Genomic DNA, 16,402 nt, shown 5'->3' with positions numbered 1-16,402 from the left:
ACAACGTGCCAGACTGTATCTGAAATTCACAAAGGAAGACACAGAGGCCCAAAGAAATTAAGAAACTTGGCTAAATCCACAACTAAGTGACAGCATTGGGAATTCACTCAGGTTTGTCAGACTCAGCAGACCTGTTTTCACTCTTGCCTCACCAAGGGCATGATCCTAATCTTACATATACGCTTCAGTCCTCTTTTTTTCCTGCCAAGTTTATTGTCTTTGTCTCCTTCCTTATCTAACTTGTTCATCGCTTCTAGAGCCTAGTTAGTACACATGTCCCTGGCACCCAGTGAGTACTCTGTGAATAGTGGGAGAAGTGAGTTAGATGGATAGGTGTATGGATGTGAATAAAATGGTTGTCTCCTTTTACTGAATTCAACTGCAAATCAGATGGCAGTTTTAGCTGACTCTTTTTAACATGCTTAAACTCAGGTTTAATACGCTTAGCTCAGGAGATACCATAATAGACTACATGTTGGTAAAATCCTGCATGCCCATTAAATCCACATTTTGTTATATCAAAAAAATTATCAGGGTTTTTGTTAACTATATTAATAAACATTTATGGTTTTCTTTATAGATTCAACACATGTACCGCTGTGCTCGGGTCCAGGGCCTAGATACCAGTGAGGGGCTACTTCTTTTTGGTAAAGAGCATTTTTATGTGATTGATGGATTTACAATGACAGCAACCAGGGAAATAAGAGATATTGAAACCTTACCTCCAAAGTAAGTAAATGAATGAAGAGACACAAAGTGCAGCTATCTTGAGAAAGCAATCTATTTATATAGTTCTGTTTTAATCCAAAAATTGTGTTTTAAGAAAGTTATCTTTTAGTTTGTGTGTCACTAAATATTCACAAGGGTAATAGTTATTTCAAGGTAAGAAAACATTTGTCTTACTTATCAAAATGAAAATTAAATAAAATTTTTTGTTATGCATTAATAGCATTAGACCCAAATTCCTTATATTATGATCTGCATATTTATAAATTTATTCAGAATTTGCAAATTGTTGTTTTTAAATTTTAGTACAAACACAGTTACAGGGAAAATGCAGGTAACTACACAACTCTCTTACAAATGGTGGAAGAGTGTCCATGTCCTCTGAGTACCCTTGAAGCAGTGACTGAAGCACAGGCAGGAATTAACTGAGTTTTATCTGTCTTCCTTTTCTTCTGCTGGTCCTGTGATGGGATGATAGTGGGTAACAAAAATCCAGGAGACAGACAAAGCCAGAAGGAAGACAGAAAGCTTACAGCTTACAAAGTCAACATGCTCTTCTCTCTAACATTTTGAATACCTAACTGCCAAATATAGACGTGGCCTCTGGGGTCCATTCCTAGAACTATCAGCAACAGTCAGGGCCATATTATGACTTCCAATGGCCCCTTACTCCATATAAATACTAAAAATTATATTTTGTGACTGTGTTGTTTAAAGATAATATATTCATATTATATGCTAAATCATTTTTTCTACCAAAAAATTGTTTTTTCTTCTAATTTCAAAAAAAATTAAAACATTTTCCTGGGCGCCTAAAAGAATGTGGGCCTATGCACTATACTGGCTATGTCTCTTAGATAAGTTAGCCCTGAGAGTGACAGTGGGATTTTTAAAAAATTAATCAAAGAGGGCTCTTTGCTGAGTAGTTGATACATTATTCTCTTAAACATTTTTTTTTTGAACTCCATATTCTGATGTATTGTTCCCTGATCTTACTCATAGGTTGAAAGTAGCACACCCTTTGTTGAACAGTGAATTTATCTCTTGCTGTGTTTCTGTTTATCTTTTTTCTCTTGGCTGCCTATAGTATGCATGAGCCAATTATCCCCAGAGGAGCCAGACAAGGCCCCAGTCAGCTCAAGAGAACATGCAGCATTTTTGCATATGAAGATATCAAGGAAGTACATAAAAGGAGGTATCTCCTACAGGTGAGTTGATTTAGTAGTACTAAACATCTTGTCATCTTCCTTTTTTCAGAGGATGTATTATTTTAAAACTCATATTTGCCTTTATAGAATCTACACTATCTCTTACAGTATTTCCTCAGATGATTTTATAATAGACAAACTCACATCACATGGGTGCACGACGCTCTATAATACATCTCTCTTTTTATTTATTTATTTATTTATTTATTTATTTATTTATTTTTAAAAAAGATTTTATTTATTTATTCATGAGAATATATAGAGAAGAGCGAGAGTGAAAGAGAGAGAGGCAGAGACACAGGCAGAAGGAGAAGCAGGCTCCATGCAGGGAGCCCGACATGGGACTCGATCCCAGGTCTCAAAGATCACACCCTGGGCTGAAGGCAGTGCCAAACCACTGAGCCACCTGGGCTGCCCTCTCTTTTTTTTTAAACACAGCCTAAAAATTGAGTAATATCCACCTTTCCCTATAGCATCCAAATCAACATATATTATCTTTTAATATAAAAATTGCATCTTCACTATAATTTTTCTAAATTATAGTTTTATAATTATCTTACCATTAGGGACACCTGGGTGGCTCATGGTTGAGCGTCTGCTTTTGGCTCAGGACATGATCCCGGAATCCCAGGATCGAGTGCTGCATGGGACTCCCTGCATGGAATCTGTTTCTCCTCCCTCTGCCTGTGCCTCTGCCTCTCTCTCTGTGTCTCTCATGAATAAATAAATAAAATCTTAAAAAAAATTATCTTACTATTCTATTAAAGATTTTAGAAACAAATATTGAACAGAGTACATGGGCTTTTTTTTTTTTTAAGATTTTATTTATTTATTCATGAGAGACAGAGAGAGAGAGAGAGAGAGGCAGAGACACAGGCAGAGGGAGAAGCAGGCTCCATGCAGGGAGGCTGATATGGGACTCAATCCCGGGACTCCAGGATCACACCCTGAGCCGAGGGCAGACGCTCAACCCCTGAGCCACCCAGGAGTCCCACATTGGCTTTGTTTATTTTGCAATTTAATCTGCTGGGAATTCATGACTCTAAAAATGTTCTTTAAAAAGTTAATTTCTTCAACATTGTAGATATTCATAGTGGAAAAGTTAATAAATAACCTTGTTTGTGTTTTTCGTAATGTTTTTCTCTTTGATCATTTCAGCCTATTGCTGTGGAGGTTTTCTCTGGAGATGGACGCAATTACCTCCTTGCTTTTCAAAAAGGAATTAGAAATAAAGTCTATCAAAGGTATTATTTATTAGGAATACTTGATAATGCTATCATGGGCAGGGGTGAAGGAAAACAGCACCAGATAAGCTAGTTTTTTAAAGTCTAGGCTTTTGAGATCAGTGAGTAAACTTCTTTGAAGAAAATACTTGTTTCATTTTTGCCAACCTCTTGAAATATGATTCTTCTAATTAGCTTTTAAAATGATGCTATTCTGTTTCAAAATACCATTTATCTTTCTGGTCACTATAGTAGATGCCATCACTTTTATCACTGAGTCCCGTGTCTTTAAATGTAAAAGAATGGTGAAACTGTAGCGTAAAAAATAATACTTCTGGTTCAAAATAGGCTTCTTTCCTATTTACCAAAAAACAAAACAGTGCCATTCCTTGCATTGCATGCATTGCATTGAATGCAGAGACTGAGTTGACTTAGAAATTATAATTATATGAGACTTTCTCTGGCCTTCGAAGGGAGGTTGCGACTTTAAAAAGTAGCATAGCCAAATAAAAGCAGTTAATCTAACTTAACCACCATATTTTACTTTTGATTAGTTCTATTTAAAATCTGCCTTGTAAAAGAAAAGCAGTTATGTATACATGGTGCTTGAAAATATCTGTTGTATGTATGTATAATGAGGCTTTTATGAACTCATCACAGATATGAGAGACCTTCTCTTATTCTTTGAAGGTTATTACAGATCCTAGCAAGTCCTCTGCTAAGGGAAGTTTTATATTTCACCGTACTTCTATGAGGAATGTCTGATGCCAAGCAACATTGCTTATCATTGCAGTACAGTAATACTACCTGTGACCAAAGGGAAATGAGGGTAGTTCTTAAAGTGCATGGTGATTGGTAATCCAAAACTCTTTTCACTGTGGGAAATAATAAAGTGACTGAGATTTTAGTTATCTATCTTGTCCACTTCTAAAGACAATGTTTTCGATGCTAGGAAATTATTTGCTCTTATAATTAGCAGCTGTTACAAGGAGATGAGTTTGTCTTTCCCTGAGAAATTTCTGTTAAAGTGCCAAGGTCAGGATTCACATCTATTCTGAGGATTTTCCTATAATTCTCTTCTGCCTTTAAAATATTTATGTTGACATTGTGAGCAACTCTGAAGAAGAGGTACAAGCATCACATAAAGTTGCTTTTCTTGTATGTATCTTTGTTTGTTTAGTGTTGTCCCTGTTCTGTCATTTGTTTAGTTATCATTGTTACTTGCTATCATGTGAATATTTAGCTGTTAGTCACTCTTCAGGACTTGATTAAGTTGACTCAGTTTCTGTGAATCAGTGTGGCAAGGCTTTTTCTTCCAGTACTATGACAGCATATTTAAAATCCAGAATGATAGATTTTGCTGTGAACCTTTATATTTGGCTTCGGAAGCTATCATCTGACCCTTTTTTATAACAGAGTATTCCAGTTTTTGTGTATTTCCTTTGCCTGGGTAGTGGAGGGGTAAATGCAACAGTTGAGGTCTGAAGAATCATCTCTTCTGAGGCTCCCATTCAGTCCTGACTTTCACTTCATTTCCAATTTTATGCTATTTTTAAATTTCCCAGGTTTTTGGCTGTAGTGCCATCTCTAACTGACAGTTCAGAGTCTGTGTCTGGGCAACGACCGAACACCAGTGTGGAGCAGGGGTAAGTTGTTTGCTTCTTGCATCTTAGTTTAATAGTGAAATTAGGATGGTTTGCATCTGCATTGTATTATTTAATTTTTTTAACATTTATGTATTTTATTTTTTAAATTTTATTTAATTCAATTAATTAACCTCTATTATTGATTTCAGGAGTTGAGGTCAGTGATTCATCATTCTTATATAATACTCAGTGCTCATTACGTCATGTGCCCTCTTTATTGTCCATCACCCAGTTACTCCATCCTCCTACCCCGATCTCCTCCAGGAACCCTCAATTTGTCTCTTATGGTTTTTCTGCCTCTCTGATTTTGTCTTATTTTTCCTCTCTTCCTCTGTGATCCTGTTTTGTTTCTTAAATTCTACATATGCATGAGATCATATGACAATTGTCTTTCTCTGATTGACTTATTCTGTTTAGTATAATATCCTCTAGTTCCATCCACGTCATTGCAAATGGCAATATTTTTTTGATGGCTGAGTAGTATTCCATTGTGTGTGTGTGTGTGTGTGTGTGTGTGTGTGTGTGTGTGTATACACACCACATCTTTATCCATTGATCTGTCGATGGATATCTGGGGTCTTTCCATAGTTTGGCTATTATAGACATTGCCCTTACCAACAGAATGGGAGAAGTTATTTAATATTTTTAATGAGTGTTTTCCCCTCCTAGTGGTTGTACAAAATGTTTTAAATACTGAAAAACTTAAAAGGAAAAAGACATGGTATGCATGATTGCTCCTGTGAGATCAGCACTCCCAGTTTGATCGATTTCCTTGAGTCTTTTAAACAGGCATATGGTCCTGTGTGTATAATAGAGTTCATACTCTAAACACAGATTTTTATTTGCTTCTTCCATTTGGTGTTGTATGTAACTATTTCCCCTTGCATTTTAAAAAAATTCTTCAGAAATATTACTTTTATTTACTACCTATTCATTGTATGTATAAAGCGTTGTCTTACTTTTGGATACTTCATCTTTGTCAAATTTCCTTGTTCTAATAATACAAATGTGATTGCTCATTATTTTTTTAAGGTAAAATTCCCATCATAAAAAAAATGTGTATGAATCTTAAGGCTTTTGATATACAAAACCAACTTGATTTCCATAAAAATTATACATGTTTATATTCCACCACTAGTGGATTAGTTAACTTCTCTCAGTAGATGCTTGCCAGCTTTTTGTACTTGTCTTATTTTTATTGATTTTATAAAATGCTTTCTCATTTTTTAGATGCACATTTATCTTACTAATTTTGATCTCTGTATATATTTGTTAGCCCTTTAAAATCCTCATTTTGAATTATGTGTAACCTCATCTATTTTTTCCTGAGTTCTTTTTTATTGTTGGTGATGGTGATTTGACTTTCTTTTTTAATTGAGATATAATTGACATATAATTATAGTAGTTTCAGGTATACAACATAATGATATGATATTTGTGTAATTGAGAAAGATGATCACGATAAGTCTACTTGACATCTCCTCTGAGTTCTTATTATCATTTTGTATAGGATTTTTCTATAATAATGTATTACTCTGTTGCTTATTATATTTGTTGAAAATTGCCCAGTCTTCTCTTAATTTTGTTTTTTAACATTTACATTTAAACTTTTGCTTTTAGGTGTTCAAACCTATCAGTGGTTCCTTTATGCTCATTTCACCTGCTTTTAGTCTTAGAAAGTCCTTCTGGATGATCTAGCCATTTCAAGAATCCATTTATAGTCGTTCAGGAACGGGTAGCCATTTATAATTCATTGGAAAAGAAGCAGTGCTTTTGGGCTACAAATGATTGCAACATGCAAGAAAATGACTTAAAATTTTACTGGGGGAAAAAAAAATTTTACTGGGGATTCTGTAATTTGTAAATAAAATTTTATTCCAGTCTGTGTGCATCTAACTCTATTAAATTGTGTGTTTCTCTTTTAAATTGTTGCTTTCTTTTTCTTTAGCTGAGGTTTAGCCAATACAAATGCTAAATATGTGCTTTTGTTAACCTCAGATCATGTTCTATTCCTAACCATTTGTATTAGGATAAATAACAGGAAATAATAGGTCCCTTTACAGCACATTGAACCGTTTTTTTTCTACTTGTAATTAAGTTGCCAGTACTTTCACCTGCTTAGATAATCTTCAGCTTGTTATTTTATTATTCTTGCTACTTTCTGTGCTGAGTTGGCAGTTCTTAAAGATCTGTTAAAAAGCTCAAAGGCAAGAAGCAGAAATTCATTTCCAGCTTAATCTTTTCAGTTGTTCCCTTTCTTATAAAGTTGAGGAATCAACATAGTTCTTTTTCCAGGGAGAGTTCCTGTACGTTCAGTTTGCCTGATGGAAACTCAATAGAAGTAGAAAGTATTACCTGTACTATTGAGCTGGAAATGTTTAAGAGATAAGGTTGATAAATCTGTTGATTTCCTTTCATACAATAAAATACATAGTTCAGTACTTTCCAGTGGATTCAGTGAGCAATTCACAATCTTCAAATCATTAATTACTAATATTATAAAGCTGTTAAACCTTAAAGAGTTTTATAGCATTCTAAGAACATCTGATATCCCAAAAAGTCCGTAACTTCAAATGACCTAAAAAGCAATGGCTTTATTGTCATAAAATATTCGTATTTTTATTCACTCTTCAACATCTCTTTTAGGAAATGTGCTGTGTATACTATTTCAATTATTCTGATTTAATGTCTTTGAATTTGTTTACATATAGACCACTGTAAAAGGTAGACAGTTGAACTAGGTCATTGTTTTTCAAACTCCTGCTGTAACCCATAGTAAAAATATACTTAGTTTACATTACATTTCAGAACCCACAAACTGAGTTACAAATACTAACACTAACATTTGACTGGAAATACTTTCCCTTACTGTGTGTGGTACCCTTCTGTGTTCTGTATTTTCTTCAGTTTAATTCCATGTTATTTCATATTTTTGAATGTTGATTACAACACACTAAGCTGATTTCATGACCCATTTGTAATAGGTCTTCCATAGTTTAAAAAATTCCCAGACCAGATGATTTAAAATTTTCACCTTGATTATTACTCAGATTTAAAATTATATTGCCTATAATTTATTTAATTATTTCTTATTTTTAGATCTGGGTTGCTTAGCACTTTGGTTGGAGAGAAGTCTGTGACTCAAAGATGGGAGGTAGGCTTAATGAAAATATAAGCTCCGTTCATAATTTGTAGTTAGATGCACTTCAACAGTTAAAAGCACTTCAACAATCTGTAAATTACGTACATTAAAAAAAAACTTAGGTTTCTGTTCTTTTTGGGAGAAACAAATGTCTTGTTGTCTTGAAATCTGTAAGAAAGAAACTGTCTTTTACCTCATTTTGCATAAAATTTTTTTTAAAGTGAACGTAGTAGTAATAATTGTCCTGAAATGAACCTTTATTTATATTTCCCAAGAGAGGTGAAATCAGCAACTTCCAGTATTTGATGCACTTGAACACTTTGGCTGGCAGATCGTATAATGATCTCATGCAGTATCCTGTCTTCCCCTGGATCCTTGCAGATTACGACTCAGAGGTAAATCTCAAAACATTTTGTGTAAGTGGAACACATTTTCAGAAGTAATTAAGAGGTACTTAAATTGCTCAAATGTTTTACTTGCTTTATTATTTATAATTTAATTTATACTATAATTTATGATTTTTATAATTTAAAGTTCTTAACAGGCACTTATTTTAAGAAGATGAAAAGAGTTTTAGCTTGAACTTGTACAAAATTTAGATCACTGACCAATATTTTAGATATTCATAATATCTATTTTGTTTTCTTAAGAGCTAGTTAATTTGTATCCCCTGGTGGGTGTCCCTCTGTCCTCTACACTGCAGCCAGTTTTAGAAACACTACTGTAATTAAGTTATCACTCTGTTTAAAATTACTCAGTGAATGATCATCACAACTTGAAAAGAATTTAGAAACCTCAGCACAGCACCCTTCACAAAGTAGCTCTTACACATATATCTGTTGAGCACAAAGAAAACAGTCCCGGATCTCTCAATTCCCAACCACTAGAACGGGGCCATAAATCGCATACAATTTACGTTTGTTAAATTAACCAAAAAAGTATTAATGAGGGATTTTGCATATAGATTTTGAGAAGACAGATTTATAACTAATTTGACTTATATTCATGGAAGTAGATTCATTTAAAGTACAAGTTTGGGCACTCCAGGTGGCTCAGCAATTTAGCGCCACCTTCAGACCAGGGCCTGATCCTGGAGACCTGGGATAGAGTCCCATGTCAGGCTCCCTGCATGGAGCCTGCTTCTCCCTCTGCCTGTGTTTCTGCCTCTCTCTCTCTCTCTCTCTCTCTCTCTCTCTCTTTCTCTCTTTCTGTGTCTCTCATGAACAAATAAATAAAATCTTAAAAAATAAAGTACAAATTTGACAAAATTGATTGGTCGTGCTGCCCTTTAAAAGGACACAGATTAAATATCCTCCTGGTACATATTTCAGATTTTTACTTTGGAAACCTCCAGTGGTAAATTTTGGTTCTAAGTATATGGATTAGGTCAGTTAGAAATGAACTTTTAAAATAATTGGTGGTAGATGAAAGATTCCATCTCATTTGGAAGTCCCATGGTCTAGTATGATGACTTTCAGAGGTGAATGAGTTACCAAATGCTCTAGTTTATTTCACTTTCTGATCACCTCTAAGAAGAGAATACTGAGAAGTGACATCAGGGTGAAATGGGGGAGGAGAGGAAGAGAACAGAAAAGGAGACTTGGTACTCCAGTTGCATGGGTGATGGAGGATAAAGATGAATTAGGGCTCCTGTGTCAAGTCTCCTGCCATCTTCTTGCCAAGACTGGGAAGGATTTTCTCTTATTCCTCATCTCCAACCTGGATCCTGAGTGTCTTCTATAAATACTTAATTTCTTAAGTAGTTGCCTTCAAACTGAATCAGTTAACAAACTGCCTCGTGCCTGTCTGTAAAATATGGATAACCAGCAGGTACAAGGTATTGTTTTGGAGTCCCTTCTGCCCAGTGTAACCACAAATATTTATAAATCATTGTCTGCTATGGCTGCTGTATCTTCACTGGCAAGAATGAAAAGTGTAGAGTAATTTGGAATTGGATTTCATTTTGTATTTTAGGAGGTGGATCTTACTAATCCCAAGACGTTTAGAAACCTGGCTAAGCCAATGGGAGCACAGACAGATGAACGATTAGCTCAATATAAGAAGCGGTATAAAGACTGGGAAGATCCTAATGGTAAGTAACTTTTCTAGTCATTGAACTTTGTACCTTAGTTTCACATGTAAGCCATGATTTAGTGGCCTGACATCCTTGTATCTTCCCCCAAATTGCTTATATATCATGACATCTATATATGTTATATATTTACACATATATACAGCTATCAGATTTAACATGCCACCTAATGGCCCTGCTTAGAAGGCGTGTTTTAGGTGGCTTATCAGGTACTGGCAGAAAACTAAGTGTCTACTTTGTGTAGGTTAGAAATTTCCCATCGGCTAATCTGCTTTTATTTCTAATCATATTTAAACCAGGAACTAGGGGCAGCCTGGGTGGCTCAGCGGTTTAGCACCACCTTCAGCCTAGGGCTTGATCCTAGAGACCCAGGATCAAGTCCCACATCGGGCTTCCTGCGTGGAGCCTGCTTCTCCCTCTGCCTCTGTCTTTGCCTTTGTGTGTGTGTGTCTCTCATGAATAAATAAATAAAATCTTTAAAAAAATAATAATATACCAGGAACTACAGTTTTCTTAATTAAACTGTCTTCTAATTTTATTGAGGCATTTTTTGGCATCCTTTTACTTTAACAATAATAATAATAATAATAATAATAATAGATTACCTCCTGAAACTCTATACTTATTTATTATATTTAATGTTTTGTTATTGTTTTGTTTTTAAAGACTTACTTATTTGAGAGAGAAAGAACACATGTGTCTGCTTTCGTGAGTTGGGGAAAGGCAGAGGGAGATGGGGTGAGAATCTTAAGCAGACTCGGCACTAAGCACAGAGCCTGATGCAGGGCTTGATCTCACAACCCTGAGATCACAACCTGAGCTGAAACCAAGAGTTGGGTGCTTAACTGACTTCACCACCTAGGCACCCCTATTATGTTTAGTGTTTATCATGTGTCCGCCTCAGATAGATGAAACAAAGGAAAGAAAAACCTAAGCCTAACAGTATTCCCTGTGTGGACCTTTTTTTTTTTCCCTCCAAGGAAAATATGTGATAACAATTGCATAATATTCATAGACAACAATTTAAAGAGAGATCATTGCAAAGCCAGAACCTCATGAAAAGTAGCTATAAGTCAATATCCTACTTTAGTGGAAGATCGTTTGCTATTAAGGCTTATCTATTATAGGAAGCCTCAAAACATGAATTGGTGGATATGCTAAGTTTGTGGGGAAAGGCACTGAGCTATAGTTAATTTGTATTACTGCCAGATAAGCGAGGGATAGTGGTGCCATAAAATTTTCAACTCCACAAATGCTAATACTGATTGTGTTTAGTGTCACAGCTATCACATGTGTTAGTGTTTTCAAGCATATTAATACCAATTTTATTTTTCACCTTTACAGTTTTGTTTTCAATTATGCTTTAATTTTTTTGAACAGGAGAAACTCCAGCTTACCACTATGGGACCCACTATTCATCTGCAATGATTGTGGCCTCCTATCTAGTAAGGATGGAGCCATTCACACAGATATTCTTAAGGCTGCAGGTAAAACTCTAAATTTGCTATTTTTCTATTTTAGTCAAACCTTCTTTCTACTTAAAATTGTTGCTTTTTTTCTTTATAATGTTGGTATACTGCCTTACAAGAAGCCCTTTGAAGTTTTAGACACAAAATATAGTCAAACATAAAGTGGAATTTCACTGGATCAAAATTAATAAGTAAACTAGAATTTGTTTATAGTAAGCAAGAGCTAGGGTCCTTTTGTTAAAGAAGCAAGTACTGTGTGCTCTCTACCTGACTGGTTTAAATTAACAACAAATATTTTAAAAAGAGTAATATACTCTAGGTTATTTCCTGTCTTCTTGATTATAATTACTTTTCTCCACATTCTCTGTCATTTAATCAGAAAATGTTTATTGAGTACTTACTATGTACCAGGCACTGTTCTAAGTACGTGGAAGATATCAGTGAATAAACACAAAAGCTCTGCTTGGTAGAGCTTATATATTTTACTTGAGGGAAACAAGGCAAGAATAATAAATAAATACATTTTAAAGTGTTTAGGAATATAATAAATGCTATCGGAAAATATAGATCAGAGAAAGGAGGCTGGGAAATATAGGAGTTAGGAGGTAGAGGAGGGTGCAGTTCAGTTATAAATAGAGTGGTCAGAGTGAGTCTCCTTGAAAAGGTGGCATGTGAGCAAAAACTTGAAGGAGATGAGGCAGTTACTCATGCAGCTATCTGGAGAAAGTGTGTCCTGGGCGGAGGGAATAGTCCATGTGAGGGCCCAGAGTTACACATGTGCCTGAGATGTTTTAGGAGCAGCAAGGAGGCCACTGTGTCTAGATCAGAGTAAGTGGAGAGAAAACTCATAGAGGGTGGCATCAGAGAGGTGGCAGGCCTTGGTGGCATTGTATGGACTTTGGCATTTTCCTGTAGTGAGCTTCCTCATAAAGACAGATACACTGTGTCCACCTAAAACAGCAATAGGGAGTTTGTTTCAGGAAGGTGTGGTATATCTATGAGGCTATGCAATCAAAAGAAATTCTTTTTCTATTTGAATTTGTTATAACTTTTTGATCACTTAGTTTTTCTTTAATTTTTCTTATTGGAGTTCAATTTGCCAACATATAGTATAATACACAGTGCTCATCCCGTCAAGTGTCCCCCTCAGTGCCTGTCACCCAGTCACCCCATTCCCCTGCCCACCTCCCCTTCCACTACCCATTGTTCGTTTCCCAGAGTTAGGAATCTCTCATGCTCTGTCACCTTCACTGATATTTCCCACTCCTTTTCTCTCCTTTCCCCTTTATTCCCTTTTGCTATTTTTTATATTCCCCAAACGAGTAAGACCATATAATGTTTGTCCTTCTCCAATTGACTTACTTACTCAGCATAATACCCTCCAGTTCCATCCACGTTGCAGCAAATGGTGGGTATTGGTCATTTCTGATGGCTGAGTAATATTCCATGTGTATATAGACCACATTTCTTTATCCATTCATCTTTCAATGGACACCGAGGCTCCTTCCACAGTTTGGCTATTGTAGACATTCCTGCTATGAACATTGGGGTACAGGTGTCCCGGTGTTTCACTGCCTCTGTGTATTTGGGGTAAATCCCCAGCAGTGCAATTGCTAGGTCATAGGGATAGCTCCATTTTTAACTCTTTGAGGAACCTCCACACAGTTTTCCAGAGTGGCTGCACCAGTTCACATTCCGACCAACAGTGCAAGAGGGTTCCTCTTTCTCCACATCCTCTCCAACATTTGCTGTTTCCTGCCTTGTTAATTTTCACCATTCTCACTGGTGTGAGGTGGTATCTCATTGTGGTTGTGATTTGTATTTCCCTGATGGCAAGGAATGCAGAGCATTTTCTCATGTGCTTGTTGGCCATGTCTATGTCTTCCTCTGTGAGATTTCTATTCATCTCTTTTGCACATTTCATGACTGGATTGTTTGTTTCTTTGCTTTGAGTTTAAGAAGTTCTTTATAGATCTTGGATACTAGCCCTTTGTCTGATAGGTCATTTGCAAATATCTTCTCCCATTCTGTAGGTTGTCTTTTATATTTCTGGACTGTTTCTTTTGCTGTGCAGAAGCTTTTTATCTTGATTAAGCCCCAATAATTCATTTTGCTTTTGTTTCCTTTGCCTTCATAGATGTATCTTGAAAGAAGTTGTTGTGGCCAAGTTCAAAAAAGGTGTTGCCTGTGTTCTCTAGGATTTTGATAGATTCTTGTCTCACATTTAGATCTTTCATCCATTTTGAGTTTATCTTTGTGTATGGTGTAAGAGAATGGTCTAGTTTCATTCTTCTTCACGTGGCTGTCCAATTTTCCCTGCACCATTTATTGAAGAGACTGTCCTTTTTCCAGTGGATAGTCTTTCCTGTTTTGTCGAATATTAGTTGACCATAGAGTTGAGGGCCCATTTCTGGGTTCTCTATTCTGTTCAATTGATCTATGTGTCCGTTTTTGTGCCAGTACAATACTGTCTTGATGATCACAGCTTTGTAGTACAACCTGATATCTGGCATTGTGATGCCCCCAGCTCTGATTTTCTTTTTCAATATTCCCCCTAGCTATTCAGGGTCTTTTCTGATTCCATACAAATCTTAAGATGATTTGTTCTAACTCTCTGAAGAAAGTCCATGGTATTTTGATAGGGATCGATTAAATGTGTAAATTGCCCTGGGTAGCATTGACATTTTCACAATATTAATTCTTCCAATCCATGAGCTACAATATTTTTCCATCTCTTTGTGTCTTCCTGAATTTCTTTCAGAAGCGTTCTGTAGTTTTTAGAGTATAGATCCTTTACCTCTTTGGTTAGTTTTATTCCTAGGTATCTTATGCTTTTGGGTACAATGGTAAATGGAATGGATTCCTTAATTTCTCTTTCTTCAGTCTCATTGTTAGTGTATAGAAATGCCACTGACTTCTGGGCATTGATTTTGTATCCTGCCACACTGCCGAATTGCTGTATGAGTTCTAGCAATCTTGGCGTGGAGTCTTTTGGGTTTTCTATGTACGGTATCATGTCATCTGCAAAGAGGCAGAGTTTGACTTCTTTGCCAATTTGAATGCCTTTTATTTCTTTTTGTTGCCTGATTGCTGAGGCCTAGGACTTCTAGTACTAGGTTGAATAGCAGTGGTGAGAGTGGACGTCCTTGTCATCTTCCTGATCTTACGGGAAAGGCTCCCAGTGTTTCCCCATTGAGAATGATATTTGCTGTGGGCTTTTCATAGATGGCTTTTAAGATGCTAAGGAATGTTCCCTCTATCCCTACACTCTGAAGAGTTTTGATCAGGAATGGATGCTGTATTTTGTCAAGTGCTTTCTCTGTATCTATTGAAAGGATCATATGGTTCTTGTTTTTTCTCTTGTTGATATGATCTATCACATTGATTGCTTTACGAGTGTTGAATCAGCCTTGCATCCCAGGAAAAAATCCTCCTTGGTCATGGTGAATAATCTTCTTAATTTACTGTTGGATCCTACTGGCTAGTATCTTGTTGAAAATTTTTGCATCTGTGTACATCAGGGATATTGGTCTATAATTTTCCTTTTTGGTGGGGTCTGTCTGGTTTTGGAATTAGGGTGATGCTGGCCTCATAGAATGAGTTTGGAAGTATTCCATCCCATTCTATCTTTTGGAACAGCTTTAGTAGAATAGGTATTGTTTCCTCTCTAAACGTTTGATGGAATTCCCCTGGGAAGCCATCTGGCCTTGGACTTTTGTGTCTTGGGAGGTTTTTGATGACTGCTTCAATTTCCTCCCTGGTTATCAGCCTATTGAGGTTTTCTGTTTCTTCTTGTTCTAGTTTTGGTAGTTTGTGGCTTTCCAGAAATGTGTCCATTTCTTCTAGATTGCCTAATTTATTGGTGTATATCTGCTCATAATATGGTTTTAAAATAGTTTGTATTTCCTTGGTTGGTTGTGATATCGCCTTTTTCATTTGTGATTTTATTAATTAGAGTCTTTTCTCTTTTGTTTTTAATAAGGCTGGCTAATGGTCTATCTATCTTAATTATTCTTTCAGAGAACCAACTCCTGGTTTTGTTGATCTGTTTCACAGTTCTTCTGGTCTCTATTTCATTGAGTTCTGCTCGAATCGTAATTAACTCTCTTCTACTGGGTGTAGGTTTCATTTGCTGTTCTTTCTCCAGTTCCTTTAGGTGCAAGGTTAGCTTGTGTATTTGAGTTTTTTTTCCAGTTTTTTGAGAGATGCTTGTATTGCAGTGTATTTCCCTCTCAGAACTGTTTTTGCTGTATCCCAAAGATTTTGAATGGTTGTATCTTCATTCTCTTTAGTTTCCATGAATCTTTTTAATTCTTCTCTAATTTCCTGGTTGACCCTTTCATTTTTAAGCACAATGGCCTTTAACCTCCACATGTTTGAATTTCTTCCAAATTTCTTCTTGTGATTGAGTTCTAGTTTCAAAGCATTATGGTCTGAAAATATGCAGGGGACAATCCCAGTCTTTTGGTATGGGTTAAGACCTGGTTTGTGACCCAGTATATGGTCTATTCTGGAGAAAGTTCCATGTGCACTTGAGAAGAATGTGTATTCAGTTGCGTTTGGATGTAAAGTTCTGTAAATATCTGTGAAATCCATCTGGCCCAATGTATCATTTAAAGCTCTCATTTCTTTGGAGATGGTGTGCTTAGAATATCTGTTATTTGTAGAAAGCGCCATGTTAAAGTCTCCCAGTATAAGTGTATTATTATCTAAGGATGTCTTAACTTTGGTTAACTTTTGATTAATAGACTTGGCAGCTCCCACATTAGGGTCATAAATATTCATGATTGTTAGGTCCTCTTGTTGGATAGATCCTTTAAGTATGATATAGTATCCCTCTTCATCTCTTACTACAGTCTTTGGGATAAACTTTAATTTATCTGATATGCGGATTGC

General features: G+C 36.0%; 1 protein-coding gene across 9 annotated transcripts in view; it reads left to right on the top strand.

Moving 5' to 3' along the window:
* Positions 1-16,402, top strand: part of WDFY3 (WD repeat and FYVE domain containing 3) — a 271,593-nt gene that overhangs the window by 223,004 nt on the left and 32,187 nt on the right. For all 9 annotated transcript variants that reach the window (XM_041759517.1, XM_041759516.1, XM_041759518.1 and 6 more), the window contains 8 exons: positions 581-729; positions 1,814-1,934; positions 3,093-3,178; positions 4,723-4,803; positions 7,903-7,957; positions 8,221-8,340; positions 9,920-10,037; positions 11,418-11,524. In XM_041759517.1, coding sequence (XP_041615451.1) covers positions 581-729; positions 1,814-1,934; positions 3,093-3,178; positions 4,723-4,803; positions 7,903-7,957; positions 8,221-8,340; positions 9,920-10,037; positions 11,418-11,524 — 837 coding nt within the window. The remainder of the gene's footprint in view (positions 1-580; positions 730-1,813; positions 1,935-3,092; positions 3,179-4,722; positions 4,804-7,902; positions 7,958-8,220; positions 8,341-9,919; positions 10,038-11,417; positions 11,525-16,402) is intronic.

The sequence above is a fragment of the Vulpes lagopus genome, chromosome 6 (assembly GCF_018345385.1).
Source record: "Vulpes lagopus strain Blue_001 chromosome 6, ASM1834538v1, whole genome shotgun sequence".
Taxonomy (NCBI): Eukaryota; Metazoa; Chordata; class Mammalia; order Carnivora; family Canidae; genus Vulpes; species Vulpes lagopus.
Note: the sequence above shows the minus strand (reverse complement) of the source record. Positions and strands in the feature narration are given on the sequence as shown.